General features: G+C 35.5%; 1 protein-coding gene across 1 annotated transcript in view; it reads left to right on the top strand.

Annotated features, from left to right (window-relative positions):
• CNTNAP2 (contactin associated protein 2) overlaps positions 1 to 23,637 on the top strand; it is a 2,049,865-nt gene that overhangs the window by 1,144,304 nt on the left and 881,924 nt on the right. Inside the window, exon 10 of the mRNA XM_057731238.1 lies at positions 23,465 to 23,636. Coding sequence (XP_057587221.1) covers positions 23,465 to 23,636 — 172 coding nt within the window. The remainder of the gene's footprint in view (positions 1 to 23,464; position 23,637) is intronic.

The raw sequence follows: 23,637 nt of genomic DNA, 5'->3' as shown, positions 1-23,637 counted from the left end.
AACCCAAGTATCACTCATTTGATATGAAAAGATATATAGGGCTAGTTTGTTTGCTCTGGCAGCCTCTCCAGGCTCAGTCTTTCGCGTGTGTGTACTCTGTGTGTGTGCGTGAGAGTGTGTGTATTTTGTTACATATTTTAATAATACATATTGTAGTCTTATATATATGTGTGTTAGTACACCTATGTGTGTGTGTTTAAATACATATGAGGGATGGGTGATGATCTATTGTGCTGTTCAGCGAGGAAGAAGGTTGCGCACACACTGTCTCTAAACCGCATTGCATAGCAGAGCCTTCGGTGGATGGCAGATGCTGTTACTACCACAATGGCTTTGAGAGAGAGGATAGAGTTCCCTGTCATGAGCATTTCCCCACAACACAGCCAACGATAAGCTGAAACATTTGAAGTCGCTTCCCTGCCTACAGGAAGAAAGCTGCACACTCTGTCAGGCCACGGCACAGTTACAGTTTTCATTTTAAATATGTTAACAAGTAAACGTCCCTCTAAGCTTAGTTGACATGCTCTTACCCCTAGAAGATAAATCCGGTTTGGGGATGCTGACACAGCGAATCTTCTGAGACTATTAGAGTGAAAACAGTTCACCGTAGTCTAAGGTAACTAAAGTTGTAAGATGATGAATGTGCCTTGAGAGACCACTTAAGATCAGACACTGGCTGTCCTGGCTATATTTTAATGTTCCTTTCAGCTTTTTCATTTGGCAACATTTCATCTTCTGTTTGCCTCCTATCAGAATTTTCCTCAGTTTAAATTGTTATACTTAGTTGTTCATTCCTGACATGTATCCCAAGAACTTTTTTTCTCTCACTGTTATCAGAAGTTGAGAGAAATAGATCAGTCTTCTGTAATTTAGTAATTAATTCGATACCATTTTACTCAATCCTATCTTTTAAGCATATGACAATTACTCTGCATCTCCAGCTTTGTTTCAAGTGATAGAATTAATACTGAGACTTTATCTTCCCTGAATGTTAATGGGAAGAAAGTTTTAGCCAGTTTTATGATTTTTTTAATGGCATGAAGTTAGAAAGCCTGCTGCGTGCATCTCCACAATGCAAATGGGATCAGGCTGCTTTTGGAAGCGTACGTAAAATATTGGAAGTTTATATTTTTTTAAATGTTTATTCTACCTCCAATGTATATCTTATTCTGTATATAAAAATGTGCCAAATATAATTCTTCACCTAGACAAAAAGTAAAAAATAAACCTGGTCTTGGGTACAACAATCTAAAATGCTCCTGCCCTGACTCTCCGTGATTAACAAGCATTGCTATCCAGTTCAGTACCAGGATGTACACTCAATATAAAGACTGGTAAATTCAAGGAAAGTGTGTGAGCCTTAGCCTAGACTCCACTCACCTCTACACTGATGATGGATTAGCCAATGCGAACCCGATTCTCAAACTCCCTGGCAAAGCTCTCTCTCCATCAGTGCTGGCAAAGTCCATCTCCACCCGCACTGCTTGGCTGAGCCACATCCTCCCTTCCTCTGGGGCTCCCTTTGCTTCTACACTTGTTTTGCTGACAAAGCCTGCACTGGTTCACATGCTACCTTATATACATTAATATATTCAATCACAATATTCCAATCAGGGAGGACTCATTGAGAAAAGATGAGGGATATCCTAACTGTTTTTAACCCAGGATACCATTTTTTTTTTTTTTTTTGGCTGCACAGCATGCAGGATTTAGCTCCCCGACCAGGGATCCAACCCACACCCCTGCAATGAAAGCACAGAGTCTTAACCACTGGACCCCCAGGGAAGTCCCCCCAGGATGCCATTTTTTACAGCATCCCAAATGGCCAGTCTCAAAGTTGCTAATATTTCCTTTGATTTGCATATTATCAAAATATCTATCTTACTAGTTTTTCTTTTTAACCAAGAAAAGTCATTATATTAAACCTACCATTTAACTACCAACTGTGGCAGGTGCAAAAATAACTACAACCCTGAAAATTTTAAAGTAATATTTTCATATTCTTTACTGCAAATGTAAGAAAAATTTCTTTTACTGGTTTATTATTTTCACTGATTAAGCCCAAAGGAAAGAGGGTATGTCTTATAATTTTAATATTTGTTAGAGCATTGAAATATTATTTGAGAGTAATTATTACTTTATAAAGGAGACTTCTGGATTTGACAAATGTACCATTCCTTTGAGCTGTTTTTAGTCATAGGCAGTAAATAGAAGATACTATGTCCAGAAACTTTTCTTGAATTTACCAGTCTTTATATTAAGTATAGATCTTGGTACTGAATTGGATAGCAATGCTTATTAATCACAGAGAGTCAGGGCAGGAGCATTTTAGATTGTTGTACCCAAGCCCAGGTTTATTTTTTATTTTTAGTCTGGGTGAAGAATTATATTTTCTTTGCCACATTTTTATATACAGAAGAAGATATATATTGGAGGTAGAATAAACATTTAAAAAAATATAAACTTCCAATATTTTACTTACACTTCCAAAAAGAAGACTTGGGACAGATTCATTCATCAGAAGAAAGCAAACATAGTCTGGAAATCCATTTGTTTTATGTATCTTTCTAGCAGGTGGTAGGAGTTTAGTCTAAATAATGGAAAGCCATACTGACAATAAAACTCATTGCACAGAGATGTATCTCAAATATTCCAATAGGCCTGCATTGAGCACTGTAAACCTTCAGACTGTAATTCAAATTTTATCATTTTTCCCCTTATTTGTAAAGAAGCAGGTTCTATCCCTATTTTCCCAAAAATATGACTAGGAAAGTGAAAATCTGCTAATGTTATAGCCTTCTTATGAAGGGATTTGACCCTTTAGGGGTTCAATTAAGTGGTTAAATGTCTGCTTTTTTATTTGTAACATTTTTCCACTGTTACCCGTGACAAGTAATGTATAGGTCTCTATAGATACTTACATTTCCCTCAGCCACAATTTAACCAATGCATTTATTTGAAATCAGTGTTTTTTTTAAAAAAAAATTTAACAATTGGAACAAGGCCTTGTGAATCATTTATCCGTATGTGGTTTGTAATATGCATTTCCAGTGCCTGTGCATGTTAGACAAAAAGTGCCTTGAAGAGGTATCTGTCTCTAGGTGAAGCTTGTTGACTGCTGGATTTATCACATGATCAGGGACAGTGAAGTGGCCCTTAAACTATATCCCAAAGTCTTTTTATGAGACTGCTTCCTCCATGGGAGGATCTGTTAATTTCTGGCTGTGTTCTGGAAGCACAGGAAGGGAGCTGGGGATTCCACTGTCCAATCTGCAGTTTCACTAGCAATCCTAGTTTCACTCTCCTAACGACACACAGGACCTCCTCCACACTGGCTGAATCCAACTGGGATTCCCTGTGTCAGCTTTTCTCACAGCCTCTTAGGGGAGGGGAGGGGAAGGGAGGGAAAAGATGCCCTCTGCTTTTGTAGTCACTCATGATACCTTGTGCCTCCAGAGTCTGAACCTTTCTGAGGTTCAGCCCTGCAGCCTGGCTCACTTCTCCTGGGTATTTCTCTCCATCGGTACTTAAGCACTTTTCCCCTTCATCATTTCTATTTTCACTCATGTACTTCATTATCTTTTAAAACTTTGTTGAAATCTCTCCCCCATCGCTGCACCAATTACTTTGGCATTGCAAAGTTTATACTTTTATTGATCTTGTTATTTGAGTGAATTTTCAGAGACAGAGGAGTAGAACCATGGGCAAGTTATCAATCCCTGTGCCAGGATTTCTTATACATTTGTGATTCATAGATATTGATGAGAAATTAATGAATGTCTCTGTCATCTTTCACAGAAATGTATGTACATATGACAGTCTGCATAATACAAGGGTTGAGGGTAGGATATAGGGGTGGGAAGAAATACGATAACGTGGCGATTTCCTACGTAGGCTGAGGAAGGTTAATCTTTTTTGAAAAAAAAAAAGTTGTGTCGGTTAAACTTTCTCTTTTAAAGTCTTTTTTTTTTTTTTTTTTACTAATTGTAAAGCAAGCATGTTTTTAATGCTTACTCAGTATCATGTTTATACTTAGTACTGAGAATATAGAAGATAGTTCCAGTGTTCAGGGAGCTTAAGGCACTTGGTAGGAGAGAAGTGAGAAACAAGAATTATAACTAAAGTGATGGCAGGCTGTAATACACTTTATGCACTGGGTGCTCCTGAAGCACTTAGGAAAGGGACCTAGAGTTAGGGGTAAGGGAGCCATCATCCCGGAAGGTTTTCTTGAGGGAGTGGTGCTTGTATTTTTTGAAAATTGACTTTAAATCTATTTGAATACCTGGTGCAGACATATTTGGAATACTTATAACTTTCTATTGAATTTTACCTTTGCCGATACACTAACCTTCCTTATCCCTCATAGTGCCTTTTCCTTCATTTGTTTTTGGTTTCATCTTAAAATACATTGTCACTTCATCCTCCTCAGAAACAGCACTACTGTGTGTCAGACCCTATGCTTAACAGTTTACATGCTTTAAGCCCATAATTTATATGTATTCAGTTCATTCTCAAAATGATACTATAAGATAGATACTGTTATTTTCTTTCTTTTAGAGATGAGGAAAAACTGTGAGGCACAGTTTTTAAGTAATTTAGTGAAACATAAATTGGGAAAACTAGAATAAGCAAGATCAAACACTACCTCTTCACATATTAATACTAATGCCAATATTATATGTTGTATCAGTATTTTGGGATTATATCATTAAGGTTGGTATATTAATATCACCATAGGTTTTTTAAACTTCTATTTGCCTTCCTTATCATTTTCATTTTCTTTACTCTCAACTTTTGTTGGTTCCTGTGTTTCAAACATGCTTCTTAGACAAAGAATATTGTTAGATTAAAAAAAAAAATCCAATGGTATGATCTCATTTCAGTATGAGTTCAGTGTTTTTAAAATTGATTTTCATTTGCTATACTTGGGTATATTTCTACTATCTTCTTTTGCTTTTTGTCCTCCTTTTTCTATGTTTTTGTTCCTTTTATTTGTTTTTCCTTCCTTTGGCTCCATCAAATATTTTTTAAAAAAATATATCTCCCCCACCATTAAATTATTAAATGTCATACATATTTATATATATACACACACACATACACACTCTCTATATATGTATTTACTCCATATTTCCTATTTTAGAGATTATCTTTATGATTTTAAATGAATATTTATAAAAGTCTAAAGTAACTTAACATCTTGATCTTTCTCCTGAACTATGAAAGAAACTTGGTGTTTCTTGGGCTGCCATAACAGGATACCACAGACTGGGTGGCTTAATCTATAGATAGATAGATAGATAGATAGATAGATAGATAGATAGATGATAGATAGATAGATAAATAATGAGAAATTTATTTTCTCATAGTTCTGGAGGCTGGAAGTCCAAGATCAAGGTGCCAAGGCTGGTTTCTATTGAGGACTCTCTTCAGAACTTGCAGACAGCTGACTTATCACCACACCTTCACATGACCTTTCCTCTGGGCACATGGGGAGAGTGAGAGAGATCTGTGGGTCTCTTCCTCTTCGTACAAGAACACCAGTCCTATGAGACTGGGCACACCCTCATGACCTCATTTAACCTTAATCATCTCCTAAAGGTCCTGTCTCTAAAAGCAGTCACATTGGAGGTTGGGGCTTTAACATATGAATTGTGGGGGTAAGGATAAAATTCAGTCCATGACACTTGGCCTAACATGCTGTGATCACCCGCCACCACCCTATATCCTACTTTTGTCCTGCAGTTTCGTTCTACATCTTTTTTAATGTCAATATTATCATTTTTATGATTTTATTTTTATGTAGTGATGTTATTTCTAGGTTTTTCCATGTTTTCCAGTTTTTTTCTCTTACTGTGACTTCCTGTGTTTCTCCTCTTTCTGGACTTATTTCCTCTCCCTTTGATGCATATTCTCTAGTTTTAATGATTTCTAATTGGGGGTCTGTTGTGTAACCTGCTTCAATGTTTGTTTCTCTGAAAATGTATTAATTTCACCTTCTTTGCTGTGTGATAGTTTAGCTTGATGTGCAATTCTAGGTCAGAATCATATTTTCTTTCAGCACTTTCAATGTATTATTCTACTGCATTCTACCTTTTGTTTCCCCTTGTTAAGAAGTTTCCTGTCTGCTTTAATATTGTTTCTTAGGAATCCTCTCTCTTCTCTCTTGCTCTTTTTATGCTTCTTGGCAATTTGCTCTTATGCTATTCTGTGTGAAGTTGATTTTTTAAAACATTTTGTCTGGGAATTATTGTCCTCCCCAAATGTAAATTTTCAGTCAGTTCTGGGACACTCTCAGACATTCTTTGAATTCCTTCCCCATAATTCTCTCTTTTCTCTCTTTCTGAAATGTTAATCAAATATATGTTAGACCTCATTTCATCCTCCACATGTTAATATTTGTATTTAATATTTTTAATCACTTTTTCTTCTAGACTACTAGATGCCCAACCTATCTTTCAATTCACAAATATATCCTATAGCTTTGTTTCATCTGCTTAACACAACTAATGAGTTTCTAATTTTGATAATATATTTTTATCCTTGGAGGATCTATTTGGTTATTTATCAAATCTGACTGGTTCTTCTTAATATTACTTCATTCCTTTCTTATATATTTTGTCCCACTTTTTCTTTCTTTAAATAATTTTTGAATGTTTTACCATATTCTCAATTCTAAAATTTATCTGAAATCAATAGGGGCCAAATTTTTCTGTGTGCTATTTTGGCTGAATCTTTTTCATTATGCTTGTTTTCTTATGTTTTGTACTTTTAGATTGTGAGTTTAAATTTCTCTGGCTTTTATCTTCAGGAATCCTGTAATTCCAGAGTCAATCCAGACAGGATTTATGCTTCCTTCAAAAGATAGCAATTTGGAACTACGTTTTGTATTTTAATTTCCTGACTTGGGAGTTATATCCTATTAGCCAGTGTTAATTTGAAAGCCATTATTTTGTTGAGTAAGCCTGTGGCTTATGAATTCTCAGAAAGTAATTTCTTTTTCTTTTCTTTCTATAGGCCAGTAAAAGAGAGACAGATTTCCTTGTCACCTCTTTGCTGACTAGTGAATTTTTCTCCAGTATCTGCTTCAACTGAGATTTTAGCATTTTTAGGCTTTATGTGCTGGTGTTTGGGAGAGTGGGGTGGGGGTGGGAGGGGTCTTCTTATTCCTTGCACAGGTCCAGCACTTGATTTCTATTTTTGCTTGGCCTTTAAAATCCAAACTTCTGCCTTACAAAGATTAGCAAATACCCTCTGAGTACTAATAGCCCAGCATCATTTGGCACCCTGCAGTTTAGAGGTTTCTTTCTTTCCTTTTTTTTTTTTCACCCCCTGAAATCTTCTCCTACCTCAATGGATGCGTAGAGACATAATTTAAAGGATGTGTGCTACATTTTATCTAGCATTTCTATGTGTTTTGAACTGAAAAATTTCAGGCTCCTCACATTGCTGTATCATAGGAAATGGAATTATCTAGAGATTATTTATTTCTGTCTCTTTCCTAAATATTCTACAATATGTTATTCTTGAATATTAAATGTTGTTAAATTATTCCATAGCAGAGAATTTGTATTATAATAAAAAAAAATTGAGATGTGGTAAAAACTTTACAGATGTATTTATATGCAACAAGTCTTTCTTTATTGGAGTATAATTGCTTTACAATGTGGTGTTAGTTTCTGCCATACAACAAAGTGAATCAGCTATATGTATACATATATTCCCTCCTTCTTGGGCCTCCCTCCTCCCCCCCATCCCACCCATCTAAGTCACCTCAGAGTACCGAGCTGAGCTCCATGTGCTATACAGCAGGTTCTCACTAGCTATTTATTTTACACATGGTAGTGTATTTATGTCAATCCTAATCTCAATAACTCAGAATAGATAGTGTCTGCATTTGGGTGAAAATGGTCATTTTGGGAGGGTATTGAATTAGTGACATTTGAAGCATTCTAAAAAGTATTTTGCCTTCAGACTCTAACATCAAATTTCATTGATGAACAAGGAAACATTCTCACACCTAAAGAAAAGCATCATCATTGTGTAACAGGGAAGAGCTAAATTGGACTCCATGTTCAATCTGTGTCTTTAACTTTTGCTTTTCGTTGCTTTTGTTATTGTAATCATACATGCTGGCCTGTCTCAGGGAACCCTGCCCCTCTGCCTGAATGTTAAACTAAAGTGCCTCTGTTCAGCTCACAGGCAGGTAACCTGCCCTGCCCACCAGTGAATGGCTGCAAGAAAGAAGAAATTAACATATCCCCTCACCAAGGCTGGTCATTCCCAGAGATGTTTTGTAAGACTGATGGTCCTTTTACTTTACACCTCCGCCACCTCTCCGTCTCTATTCTACCTTTTTCCTTTAGTTCCTCACAGCCTCTCCTTCTCTCATTCTGTAGAAGAAACTGGCATCCAGACCCTGATAAGATGGTTTTTTGGAGACACTAGTCTGCCATCTTCTTGGTCTGCCGGCTTTCCAAATAAAGTTATATTCCTTGCGTCAGCACTTCGTCTCCTGTTCATTGGTCTGTCGTGCAGCAAGCAGAGCAAGTTTGGACTCGGTAACAATTGTGCAGAGTGCAGAACATTGAAGTCTGAAAATATCACATCAAAGGTAATAATATCATCATCAACAACAACAATCGTAACAACAAAGCAGAAGGGAAGGTGGAGGAAAAAGGATGGGTCATGGGCTCCTGTTTTCGGCCAAGCACCCTTCTAAGCACCAAAGCCAAAACAGGCTGAAAAATGTCATTAGGGTGACAAAGACAAGAGCCAGTCATGCAAATGAAGCATTTCTTGCCTGTCCAGTTTCAAAACAACTCCTGAAATAAATCTTCATAATCTGGCTTTGTATTGATTTAAAGTTAATTTCCAGAATATCAAATATAGTCATATTTAGAAGTGCTCCAAAGCCAAGTAGAAATTACATTTGATTTCCTAGTATTTTGGATTATACATATTATTGTAATGCAGATAACTAGCTTTCTAGTTTATATTCATATTTTCCTTTTTCACATGTAAAAATACTAATAAAAAAAGGAAGAGCCTCCCCCCCTCAAAATACTCAAAAATACATAGGCTTTCAAAATGTGACTATTTATGAGAGTGATGAGAAACTAATTTCTAATTTTCTTTAGAGTGTAAAACAAATCTCTCAAGTATCAAAATATTTTTAAATGTGAGAAATTACCATGTTATTTAATCAAAGCCATGCAACTAACAGGCTCCTAATGATAATAGGAGAGCTGCCATTACTGAGTGCTAGTCACTGTGCTAGGTGCTTTTTTTATAGTATTTTATTTAATGTTCACAAAAAACACATGAATTGGGTATTATTAATTCTGTCCTTCAACTGAAGAAACTGAAGTTAAGACCAGACAGGGGGAGGGAGGGAAAATGGGAAGATGTTGGTCAAAGGATACAAAGACACAGTTATGTAAGAGTGTAAGTCTAGAGAGAGATCTAATGTACAGCATGGTGACTGTAGTTAATCATTCACTATCATATTGTGTAGTGGAAATTTGCTAAGAGAGTAGGTTTCAGGTCCTCTAACCACACACCAAAAAATGGTAACTATCTGAGGAGATGGATGTGTCAATTAGCTTGACTGTAGTAATGTGATACTGATGTGGATTATATTAAAACATAATGTACACCCTAAATATATACAAATTACTTTAAAAAATAATACATTAAACAGAAGACAAGTAACCTAGTCAAGGCATAACTATGTAACTAATACATGCAGGACTGAGATTCCAACCAGTTCTGCTGTTCTGCAGCCTGTACTCCTACCACTAAGGTTGTATTTCACAAAATATTATATTATTCCATAGTAATCAACAGATGGCTTGTACAGAAGAATCAAGAAGGCAGCATTATTTTATCTTGTGAATGTATGAATGTACTTGTCTGTTTCATGCGTGACATACACTAATGGGTATGGTCATAAAGAAATGTATCAAATGTAAAGGTCTTTTATTTTGCATTTTGTACAAATACACAACTAAGTTTTCAAAAGATCACTTAACATTTAAAAAAAAAAAGACATAAAAGAGTTAAACCATTCAGTTTTGTAATTCTGCTCTTCTTTTTATGGTGGCCCCGGGGCAACAGTGGCTTTTTAAATCATATTGTGCAATGTGATTTGCAAATTGCTAACTATCCCAATTTGTCAAATACCTAAACTGCTTCTCTGATTTCCTTTTTTTTCTATTTTCTTGTAATTTTCTTCATGATTATTAAAAGATGCTCATAGAAATATATTCACTAGCTTCTAAATTTAAGCTAATTTTGGTATAAATACACTTTACATATCTTATCAGTATTGTATGAGGATAGGTGGAGAGATTCACAAATTTTATTTGAAAATTTTTGATCCTGCTAAGGCAATAAAGTTTTGATAAACAGTGTTTTTTGAACAATATACTAATATTTATATATTTTTAAATATTCTAAAATATACATATTTTAAATTAGTCTACCTAAGTTTTCCAATAAATTATATTAAATTAATTTTAATTAAATAAATCAAATGAATAAATACTGTTTTTAAAAATAAATAAAATTTGTTTTCATAACGTATGACACCACATTTTGTATATCACTATAAACATATATTGCATTTGGAAAACCAGAACCTTAGAGGGAAAGAAAGACCTTGGAAATCATTTTAAAATCCTATTAATTCATTTTATCAATTAAATAAAAGAGTCCTGATCAGGTTGTAACATGATCAGATTAGTATTTTAATACAGATCACTCAGGCTTCATGCTGGAGATGGATTTGGAAGTGGGTGGTGGAGAAGGTGTGACAGTCTGGGCTCAGATGGTCATGAAGAGACTGAGGATTATTTAAAAAGTAAAACTGACACAATGTGATCATGCCTACAGGGATCAAGGATGGAGGGGCCGGGGATTTTTCTTGGTTGCTTAATATGTGCAACTTTTTTAGGTGAGGAAATTGAAGTTGACTTTTTGAGTGATATAATACCACCTGGGATCAGGAACAATATATCTTCAGTTTTGAACATGCAAGAGACATTAGAATGGAGAAGTCCGAGAACTTCTGGATACATTAGTCCTGAGCTCAGAAGAAAGACCTGTGATGGAGATACTATTGGAGACCTACTCATATAGTTGGTAGTTTAAGCAATGGGTTTGGGTAATGCTATTATTGTAGAGAGACCAAGAAAACTGACACAGCCCAAGACAAACTTTGATAAACTCCTACATTTATACACCAGGTAGGAGGCAAGAAATCAGTAAATGAAATTGAAATGATATTGTTAGAAAAGTATAGAGAAAACCTGGGACAATATAATATTCTGTGAGCCAAGGAAAGAGATGAAACATTCAAGAGAAGAGATTGGTCTTCTCAAAGTCTTCTAAAACTTGCATTTTACTTACTCATTTGAATAGGCAGTAACATTTTTAACACAATTATATTCATGTTTCTGAGACCTGTCTTACTAATGAGATTTTAACATTCTTAAAAATAAAAATAACATAGTTTTGGATCTCTGATAGATAAAAGACCATTAAAATAATCTAAACCCTTTGAAATAATAGAAATGGTGGTGATGATGATGATGGTTTCTATATGTTTTTGGTATATACTATGGGCATTTTCTAGGCACTTACTTTGTAGTTATATTCTTACTAATTCTTTGCAACAACCTCCTGTGCTGGGGTATTATGTTTTCCTATTTTATAGATAAGAAACAATAAACAGAGCATTTAATTAATTTACCCAAGGGGGGAAAATTGATAGAGGCAAAATTCTTAATATTATATTTACTACTCATTTATTACAAATAAACAGTAGATAAACATAAATGTAATAAATATAAATGACATACTAAATTTGAAAAAGCCAGGAGATTATATTAAATAATTTACATAATTAAAATTAACTCATAAAAATTACCTCCAAAGACATTAGCCTTTCATCAGTATACCGCTATTTGATAATGGAGTGCTAGGACTGCTGTGCTTTCTGCTCTCCCACGTCGTGTGCTCTTTCAACACTGCAATTTGTTATCCACACCCTCTTCTCCAGTTTCCCATTAATTTAAATGGTAAACCCAAGTCAAGCCCTAAGTCTTTGTGGAATTTGGATTCTGTGATCTTTGATATAGTTAATCATTCCTTCACTTCCTTGATATCACTCCCTGGTTTTTCTTCTGCCTCTTTCTTTGTTTTCTTCACTGGTTTATTTTCCTGCTTCTACCCTTGATACTTAGATGATTTCTAGAGTTGCAGCCTTGACCTTCTTTGCTTACTGCACTATACAGTTTCTTTATGCAATCTCCTCCACCTCCATAGCATAGTGACAGAAAACTCTTTTCCAAATTCTGATCCCTCTCCTGATATCCAGATATTAATAGTAACCTATGGATTGAATGTTTTTTTTATTGGAATATAATTGCTTTACACTCTTGTACCAGCTTTTGAGGTACACCAAAGTCAATCAGATGTATTTATAAACATATCCCCATATTTGCTCCCTCCCTTGACTATCCCCCACCCTCCCTGTTCTGGCCCTCTAAGGCATCATCCATTATCGTCGAGTTGATCTCCCTTTGTTATACAGCAACTTCCCACTGGCTACCTATTTTACAGTTGGTAGTATATATATGTCTATGTTACTCTCTCACTTTGTCCCAGCTTCCTCTTCACCCCCGCCCCCCCCCCCCCCAACCTTGTGTCCTCCAGTCCATTCTCTGCATCTGCATCCTTATTCTTGTCTTGTCACTGGGTTCATCAGTACCATTTTTTTTTTTTTTAGATTCCATATATATGAGTTAGCATACAATATTTGTTTTTCTCTTTCTGGTTTACTTCATTCTGTATGACAGACTCTGGGTCTACCCACCTCATTACATATAGCTCCATCATATTCCTTTTTTTATAGCTGAGTAATATTCCATTGTATATATATGCCACATCTTCTGTATCCATTCATCTGTTGATGGGCATTTAGATTGCCTCCTTGTCCTGGCTATTGTAAATAGTGCTGCAATGAACATTGTGGTACATGTTACTTTTGGGATTGTGGTTTTCTCTGGGTATATGCCCAGTAGTGGGATTACTGGATCATATGGTAGTTCTATTTTTAGTTTTTTAAGGAACCTCCAAACTGTTTTCCATAGTGGCTGTACCAACTTACATTCCCACCAACAGTGCAGGAGAGTTCCCTTTTCTCCACACCTTCTCCAACATTTGTTGTTTCCAGATTTTGTGATGATGGCCATTCTGATCGGTGTGAGGTGATACCTCATTGTGGCTTTGACTTGCATTTCTCTGATGATGAGTGATGTTGAGCATCTTTTCATGTGTGTGTTGGCCATCTGTATGTCTTCTTTGGAGAAATGTCTACTTAGGTCTTCCGCCCGTTTGTGGATTGGGTTATTTGCTTTTTTGGTATTAAGCTTCATGAGCTACTTGTATATTTTGGAGGTTAATCCTTTGTCCGTTGTTTCATTGGCAACTATTTTTTCCCATTCTGAGGGTTGCCTTCTTGTCTTGTTTATGGTTTCTTTCTCTGTGCAAAAGCTTTTCAGTTTCATGAGGTCCCATTTGTTTATTCTTGATTTTATGTCCATGATTCTAGGAGGTGGGTCAAAGAGGATGTTGCTTTGATGGATGTCATAGAGTGTTCTGCCTATGTTTTCCTCTAGGAGTTTTATAGTGTCTGGCCTTACATGTAGGTCTTTAATCCATTTGGAGTTTCTTTTTGTGTATGGTGTTAGGAAGTGTTCTAATTTCATTCTTTGACATGTTGCTGTCCAATGTTCCCAGCACCACTTATTGAAGAGGCTGTCTTTTTTCCATTGTATATTCTTGCCTCCTTTGTCAAAGATAAGGTGCCCATATGTGCTTGGGCTTACCTATGAGTTCTCTATTCTGTTCCATTGATCTTCTTTCTATTTTTGTGCCAGTACCATACTGTCCTGATCACTGTGGCCTTGTAGTATAGTTTGAAGTCCAGAAGCCTAATTCCACCAACTCCATCTTTCCTTCTCAAGACTGCTTTGGCTCTTCGGGGTCTTTTGCGTTTCCATACCAATCGTAAGATTTCTTGCTCTAGTTCTGTGAAAAATGCCATTGGTAATTTGATCGGGATTGCATTGAATCTGTAAATTGCTTTGGATAGTACAGTCATTTTCACCATGTTGATTCTTCCAATCCAAGAACATGGTACGTCTCTCCATCTGTTTGTGTCATCTTTGATTTCTATAATCAGTGTCTTAAAGTTTTCTGCATCCAGATCTTTTGCCTCCTTAGGCAGGTTTATTCCTAGGTATTTTATACTTTTTGTTGCAATGGTAAATGGGAGAATTTCCTAAATTTCTCTTTCTGCTCTTTTATTGTTAGTGTATAGGAATGCAAGAGATTTCTGTGCATTAATTTTGTATCCTACTACTTTACTAAACTCATCAATTAGTGCTAGCAGTTTTCTGGTAGAGTCTTTAGGGTTTTCTATATATAATATCATGTCATCTGCAAAGAGTGACAATTTGACTTCTTTTCCAATTTGGATTCCTTTTCTTTCTTTTTCTTCTCTGATTGCTGTGGCTAAAACTTCCAAAACTATGTTGAATAATAATGGTGAGAGTGGACACCCTTGTCTTGTTCCTGTTCTTAGAGGGAATTCTTCCAGTTTTTCCCCATTTAGAACGATGTTGGCTTTTGGTTTCTCATATATGGCTTTTGTTATGTTGAGGTAATTTCCTTCTATGCCCATTTTCTGGAGAGTTTTTATCATAAATCAATGCTGAATTTTGTCAAAAGCTTTTTCTTCATCTATTGAGATGATCATATGGTTTTTATCCTTCAGTTTGTTGATATGATGTATCACATTGATTGATTTGCGTATACTGAAGAATCCTTGCATCCCAGGGATAAACCCCACTTGATCATGGTGTATGATTTTTTTTAATGTGCTGGTGGATTCTGTTAGCTAGTATTTTGTTGAGAATTTTTGCAGCTATATTCATCAGTGATATTGGTCTGTAATGTTGTTTTTTTGTGACATTTTTGCCTGGTTTTGGTATCAGGGTGATGGTGGCCTCGTAGAGTGAGTTTGGCAGTGTTCCTCCTTCTGCTATATTTTGGAAGAGTTTGAGAAGGACAGGTGTTAGCTCTTCTCGAAATGTTTGACAGAATTCACCTGTGAAGGCATCTGGCCCTGGGCTTTTGTTTGATGGAAGATTTTTAATCACAGTCTCAATTTCCGTACTTGTGATTGGCCTGTACATATTTTCTATTTCTTCCTGGTTCAGTCTTTGAAGATTGTATTTTTCTAAGAATGTATCCATTTCTTCCAGGTTATCCAATTGATTGGCATATAGTTGCTTGTAGTAGTCTCTCATGATCTTTTGTATTTCTATGGTGTCCATTGTTACTACTTTTTCATTTCTAATTCTGTTGATTTGTGTCTTCTCCTTTTTTTCCCTGATGAGTCTGGCTAGTGGTTTATCAATTTTGTTAATCTTCTTAAAGAACCAGCTTTTAGTTTCATTAATTTTTGCTATTGTTTCCTTCCTTTCTTTTTCATTTATTTCTGCTCTGATCTTTATGATTTCTTTCCTTCTGCTCCCTTTGGGGTTTCTTTGTTCTTCTGTCTCTGATTGTTTTAGGTGTAAGGTTTGGTTGTTTATTCGATATTTTTCTTATTTCTTGAGTTAGGACTGTATTGCTATAAACTTCCCTCTTAGAACTGCTTTTGCTGTGTCCGATAGATTTTGGGTTGTTGTGTTTTCATTGTCATTTGTTTCTAGATATTTTTTGATTTCCTCTTTGCCTTTTTAATGAGTTCTTGGTTGTTTAAAAGTGTATTGTTTAGCCTCCACGTGTTTGTATTTTTTGCAGTTTTTTTCCTGTAGGATTGAATGTTTTATCTTAGATATCCCAGTGGTACTTCAGACTTGGAAAGGCTAGCTTTGAACTCATCAGAACAACCCACCACACTTTCTCCTCTCCTTTCATCCGCTCCTTAAAGACTTGATGCTTTTCCTGCACCTTCTTTTTCGTAGAGGCAAAATCATCCATCTAGTTGCTCACCCAGGAGTCTAAGAGTCATTCTCAGTCATATCTCTCTGTGTGCAGAACTCATATCCAGTAGACCAGCCAGTTCTGTCATATCTTCCTGTGAAATATTTTTCATCCATTGCCTCTAAATCAGCTATATTAACATAGTTTGACTTTTGTACAACAATCCTTACCTTCAGTTTTCCCTCTACCAGCTTATGCCTATGTCCACAAGACAGAAAATAACATAATACAAATTGATTAAGTTATTTCTTGCTCAAAATTCTTCAGCGGCTTTTTGTTCATTCAATAGACAGTGGTTGAGCCCCTACTATGTAAGAGATATAGGAGTCAAAGTCTCATGGAGTTTACATTCCAGTAAAAGGAGAAAAAACAACAAACAAACATATAATATATAATATGGTGATAAGAGTTACTAACAATGAATCAGATAAGGGGGATAGAGGGTCAATAAGGTAGGAGAATGTTATTTAACTGGTGCTCAGAGAAGGCCTCTCTGTTAAGGTAACTGAAACAGAGCCCTGAAGGAAGTGAAGAAGTGCAGTTAGGTATCACCTCATTCTAGGAAAAAAATTCAAACATATTTACTCACTTGATCATTCACCTAACAAATTTAGAGGGGTCAATAAAGCCTGAAAAAAGAGATCATATTATGTTATAAAGGAGAGCTTCAATCTATTGAAAAATAATTTATTTTCAAACTTTATCATAGACACTTTGTATCTTGAACATCTCCCGTATATCCAATGGATTGTTTTAATATAAATAGGTTGTGGGTTTTTCTCAACAAATACTTTTTTTTAATTCATAGAGAAATAAGACAATACAACTGATATCATGAAACTATTATAGTAAAGGGGAGAAAAACACATTCAGAAACACACACACAAACATGTGTAAGTAAATAAATAAACCAATCTAGATAATTATTAATTCTGACAAATTCTGTGACAAGAAATAAGTAGCTGAGGAACTGGAATGAGAAAATGGATAGAGCAATTTTAAGTAGAGTGGCCTTAGAAGGGCCCTTCTTAGAAGGTGATATTTGAGCTGACCTGAATCATAAGTCAGCCAGGAAAAATGCAAGGGGGGGGGCGGAATTCCTGGCAGAAAGCGCTTGGTTTTCCTGAAGCACAGGCAAGAGATGGGGTGGCCAAAGTGTAGTGAGCAAAAATAGACATCTTTTGTTGTTGAAGTATAATTGATTTACAATATTGTGTTAGTTTCTGGTGTACACCAAAGTGATTCAGATTTTTTTTGAGGGGGATAAGAATAGACATCTTAAGCACTTAATTCAGGAACTAGCAAAGTAGACATTCCAAAATACAACAGAACTATTTTTAAATGTGACAGATTTATCTGAAGCATAAAGTATATACTGAGAAAAGAAATCAAACTTTTGTAGAATTTTTTACACTTATATAATGGTGTAACTAATATTGTTTCAATTTTTTAATCTTGGAAGGGGATTTGAGAGGTTGCATGTGTCCTAATATTTTTAAAGTTTAAAAAACTCTCTAGAGCTAAAAATGTGGCTAAGAGAGATATGAACTTAAGTTGGAATGGGGTGATTTAGAATATTAAGTCTTTGAAGGCCACAAAAGTCATCCTGGTCTGATAACATAGAATATAAATATATGACAATCAAGTGTTAAATGCCATGGAGAGGTCTAGTTAAAGGGTGCAAGATGGCCTTTGGTTACCTGAAAATCATCACTGAAATAGGAAGAGTGATTTCTTTGACAACCCATGGACACTGAATGCAGATTAAACTGGAATAAAGAGTAAGTGGGACATTGGAGGAAAGGAGACAGGATAATTTCCTTTTATTGGGAAATGATTTAATCCAAAATAAGGTTCTTGAATGGCATTGTGTTTAGCATACAGCACCATCTCATGTCTGATGGATCATAATCTTTCTAAAAATAGTTTTTACTTTCAAACAATTTAAAACAGGAAAAAAATTTTCAAGAAGAGTTCAGAAGCCACCAGTGTAACTTTGACTCAGAGACCTTGTTCAAGTTTTGTCAGTTGTCCAGTAATGTCCTTTTTTAAAAAAATTTTTATTGGAGTATATTTGCTTTACAATGTTGTGTTAGTTTCTGCTGTATAGCAAAATGAATCAGCTATACCTATACATGTATCTCCTCTTTTTTGGATTTCCTTCCCATTTAGGTCACTACAAAGCACTGAGTAGAGTTCCCTGGGCTATACAGTATGTTCTCATTAGTTATCTATTTTTATACATAGTATCAATGGTATATACATGTCAATCCCAATCTTCCAATTCATCCCACCCCTCTTTCCCCCCCTTGGTATCCATATGTTTTGTTCTCTATGTCTGTGTCTCTACGTCCTTTATAGTAAAAGACCCAATCTGGGATCACATGTCACACACCCTGTTTTCCTACCTCTCCAGTCTCTGCAGACTGAAATTAGATTCTCAGCTGTTTGCTGGCTTTCTCAACCTTGTCATTCCTGAAGATCCTCTCAGTTTGAATCTGTCTGATGTTCTCTCATGATTGAACCTAGGATATGTATTTTGGGCAGGAGTACCACCAGGAGACGTATTCTTCTCATTGAAACTTACCAAATGTCCCACAGTGTCAGTGGGTCCCATTACTGGTGGTAATAACTTTGATCACTTGATTACAAAGATGTCTGCCAGGTTTCTTTGCTGTAAAATGACTACTTTCCCCTTTTAAATTAATAAATATGTTTGCAGGGAGACACTTTGAGACTGTTCATCATCCAAATTTCACCCACTCGTGAGCATCAGTTAATATTTCTTGCCTGAATTAATTACTACTATGATGGTTCCCAGATGGTAGCTTTCTAATTCCAACATACTTTTATCATTTGGTAGCACAGGAAGAGATTTCTATTCTCCTATTTATTTATTCATTTTTATTCAACGGGACTCATTCAATGAAACCTATCTATAAATTAATTTCCTTTTCCCTTCCTTCCTTCCTTCCTTCCTTCCTTCCTTCCTTCCTTCCTTCCTTCCTTCCTTCATCCCTTCCTTCCATACTCAAAATATACTTTTGATACTCAAATTATTTATTTTGTTTTAAAATTGTCCAGATGGGAGTAGTAGAAGCCCTCTTCACACTGGCCCCTATGTCATTCTGACATGACACCATCATTCTCTAAGTACTTTTTACTTTCCTGTGCAGCAAAATATTCCATGCTTATATTGTGCTTTCTGTGACCAGCTGTAGGATCAGCCATTTCTCGAAAGAGTCCTGGTTTTATTCAATAGAGAAACTAAGATCTGAACTATGAGGGGACTCATTGCTTGTGGGTACAATCCTTCTCTGGACCATCTTCAGTGGGTGGTAGGAATCACCTGTTTATTTAGCATATATACAATTCCATCTAGATTTATTTCTGTATCTACATATACTGAAAACCACAAGTGCACACTTATAGACTAAATTCCAGTCCAAACCCACAGGATCCATTCAAGATCTCCCACTTTCCATTTGCACCCTCCTTTCCTGACAGTCAGAACCTGGCTCCCACTAGCTTCAATATATTTACTTATTTGCTCAATCAACCTGTGCTGTAGTAAGTCTCCCAGCCATGCCAGGTGGGCATGTGCTCGCCTGGCCTTACTGCAGGCACCAACCACCACTGGGCTCACTCTAACAAACCCAGCCCTCACCAGGGTGAATTATTTAGGAAGGTATGGTAAACAGTAGAGATTAGTAGGCATTTTGCACAATATTCAAGGTTATATTGAGAGGAAGACACTAAATGATTTTAGCATCTTTACAGCATTCTACCAGTCTTTCTCAACCTCCCACACTTTCCAGCTTTAAGTGGAAATAGAGACATCTTGTATGCACGTAGTTTTAGACGTGTAAAATATTCAACCCAGTTGCCTATTGTTTGCTTTTTTCTGTCCCAGCAAGTTACTATTATAATTTACAACAACTTAGATTGACATTTTAACGTCAAAACAAATATCAGCATGCTTTTCACTAATGTATATCTGAGTTAAAATTTTAAAACCTTGCAAATGTATGTGTTTCTTTTGTCAACAAGAATAGCAAAATACTGAAAGGACTTCAAATCAGGTATAAAGTTTTTATGTGCCAAGTCCTGAAATGGAAATCTCAAACATGCCAGTAAGGTAACATAATTATAATGACCCAGTTCACTGATAGATGCAACTGAGAATGATGCAATTACAATTCACTGTGGGTGTTACAACATATTGTCAAATCATAGAACCCAGTAAAAACAACCCACTTATAAACATTGCATTCTTTTATTTCAAATTCATAGGTATAATACGTTTAAAGCTCTAAGCCCAAACAAGCAAAAGTAAAAATTTCTTACTGTATATACTTTTTATAATAACCTGACAAATTTTAATTGAATGTAACTCTCTATCCATTTTATAACTATTCATTTCTGACCCTCAAAATCCCAGCTTTGAATTTTTTTCTCCAAACAATCCTGCTATTAATCTACCAAGTAGGTTAAATCCTAAGCTTTAGAGTAGTCACTGAAAGTATCACAGACACTATTACACTAAGATTTTTTACTGAAATTGTATTTGTACATATAGGGAACAATAACAATAAATAATAAATAAAGCGATAAATAAATAAAAATATGCTGTCATCCATTTCAGGGGTAGGGGGGTGTTAGAGCACTAGGAATTTCAGTATCAGAGACTCAGCATCTTTAACCCATTGCCAACTATAAGGGAGTGATTAACATTCTGCTAATACAGTTCTCTTAAAAAATTGTAGGCTTCCTCTCAATGTTATTTAGCTTTACTTCAGTAAACAAAAGCCACATCCACACTTTCATAAAGATAAGCTCTCTTTCACATTGGGCTTCTGCTGACATGCTGAGGAGAAAATGTCCTAAAAATAATTAGAACCATTATCATTTAACTCAGAGGCTCTGTAAGAGACAACATTAAGCCGCCTAGAGGTTCTTTGGTCTGAATGAATGGTTCTTGCAGGCACCATCTAATACATTTTGGAGGTCTTAACATGGATTTTATAGTTATACCTCATTGTCATCTTTAGATCATGTTTTCCTGGTAGTTGAAGTTTTCCTTGAAGTGATTTCTTAATTTTTGCATTGTTCAACATCTGGAAAGACTGAAATTAAGAAAATATTTTATTTTCAAATCTACCAAGATCTGGCTTCGTCATATTTAGCAATTTTTATTTAGTTTTTCTCTCTTCTTTTTTCCTTTTACTATATTCAAAGAGAAGATGCCAGAATACTCTGTGCAGAAATGTCCTTAGCCAGATTACACAATTCATTAAGTACAGTGTTTTCCTTTCCATATTATCACAGTGTTGCTAAACTTTGCACTGCAACACAGCAAGGATCCTTTTCCTGACCTTCCTTTCAGCCATTACTGACAACCTCTTCCAGAACCATGAAACTTCAAGGCTACATTTTAATGGACATGTAGTAGTTTGTACTATAATTATCTTCTCCTAGAGTGTATCTCGTGTAGAAAAATGAAAGGACTTGACAATTTTAAACTCCAAATTCATCAGGGCCAAACAACATTGTTATGAGTGACTGATGAAGTCTTGTTTTATGAACTTAATTATAGCCATTCCATAGTGATCTGTGTGTTATGCAGCTGCCTTGCTTCAGAGAAGATCTTGTTCTCACAATAGATCTACCCATTTTGGAATACTTCAAAGCAAGTGTGGATATTTAGAGACTCCCAAGTATTCAAAAAACAGAAGCAAATGATCATCTCTTTAAGAATAATCAATAAAGTTACAGCTGGATGTTTTCTCTCTAAGTTTAGACGTTAAACTCCATTCAATTTTATCTTGATTAGACAGATTGAAAATCATATGTACGCATACAGCTAGGCTAAATAGACCACTTAGCTAAGGTCAGCAATTTTCCGAGGGGATTAAGTCAATGCACATGGGGGAAAAAAGTGACTCAGAAAAGAAAAAAGAAAAAAAAAAACATATGTTTGATATTGAAATAGAGCCTTGTATTTATTTTTTAAGTCAAGAAATTAATTTAAGTATAATCTTATTTTTACATAGTACTGTGTTGATGGAAAATGATTGTGTACACTTCTGTGATTAATCCTTAAAGAGGATTCATTTGATAATTATTAGATTTTAATTATTGTAACCCATTAATAAAGGAGAAAGGAGATCTATATTGTTCTAAACTACTATTACTAGTCAAACAGAATAGGACAGTTTAAGAAATCACTTAATGGTCAATTTCTGAAAAAAGTTTCTATTGAAAATTCCTTTTTATCCAATTAATGACACTTCTCAATACCAACCCATTTTGTATACATTTTTTTTTTTTAGCTATAGATATATTAGATTGAAAAGAATGTGTGAGTAAGTTGAGATTTTTAAGCAGAAAATTACTACAGTTTAAATTTGCTCTGGTAGGTGAATTTTGTGTGGGGAACAATGTGAAAAGTAGCTTTGGGGGACTTTGCGGAGATATTTAATGGGATCAAGTTTTATTCCACGTGGCCTACAGATTTCCTATGCATAATATGAATTATGACTTCTTCTATTGAAAAGGCATAAAGGCAATTGATATGTGGTGCTATTTTAAAGTTATTTTGCCATAAAATTTTTAAAATTTTCTGATCTCAACCTTCGCATGTTTGTTGTACTCTGTAATAGAACTGGTAGTTTCTAACCCTAATAGAAACTTTCTTTTCTTGTTTTGTTATTCATTCTTTTAAAATTTTAATTTCACTTCTTATCACTTATGCCCCCTATGTCATATTAGGTGCTTACATGAGATGGATATTCAGAGCAGGGTGGTTGACCTTTATGCCTAAATTTATCTTTTTATGATTCTTTGGTTTTTATAAATTGATAAATCATTTGTAATGCAAGTATCTCTTTGGATTGAGTTAGATATTAATCCAGAAAAGAAACCCACCTTAGTAGATAATAGTAAGTTTAGCTTCTTGACATCTGAATAACAGGCCTCTAAGGAATTAAGAAAATAGAAGTAAATATTGAAGATGTAAAAGAAAGATGGTTGGGATAGTTGGGAAAGGTCTAAAATTTTACATCCTGGTCTCTGAAGAGAGGGTCAGATAAGGAAGTATAGCAGTGAGCAGAGGAACAGAGAGATGTGACAGAGCGAAAAAGAAGATGTCAAAAGAGAAAATATGAAGGATGCTAGACCCCAGAGACAAACGTTCGCCTAGGTTCAACCCTTATATCTTCGCCTGAAATAATACCTTTTTCTCAAAAGAATTCATTCTTCTGCGTTGAATACAACATCAGCAAGGATCAACGAAACACGGTAGTTGGATATGATGGCTGTGGTCAGGGAAAACACCCAGAGAAATTTTAGGGAAGCATGCTGTACACAGAAATTAACATTCCTATTTTTTCCTCTCTCACAGGTTATCTGAACCAGATGAATAACTCAAGTCACTCTGTCCTTCAGCCTTCGTTCCAAGGATGCATGCAGCTCATTCAAGTGGATGATCAACTTGTAAATTTATACGAAGTGGCACAAAGGAGGCCGGGAAGTTTTGCAAATGTCAGCATTGACATGTGTGCCATCATAGACAGG

Source organism: Hippopotamus amphibius, chromosome 4, assembly GCF_030028045.1.
Source record: "Hippopotamus amphibius kiboko isolate mHipAmp2 chromosome 4, mHipAmp2.hap2, whole genome shotgun sequence".
NCBI classification, from domain to species: domain Eukaryota; kingdom Metazoa; phylum Chordata; class Mammalia; order Artiodactyla; family Hippopotamidae; genus Hippopotamus; species Hippopotamus amphibius.
The sequence above is the reverse complement of the archived record's forward strand: the minus strand, read 5'-3'. Positions and strand labels throughout refer to the sequence as shown.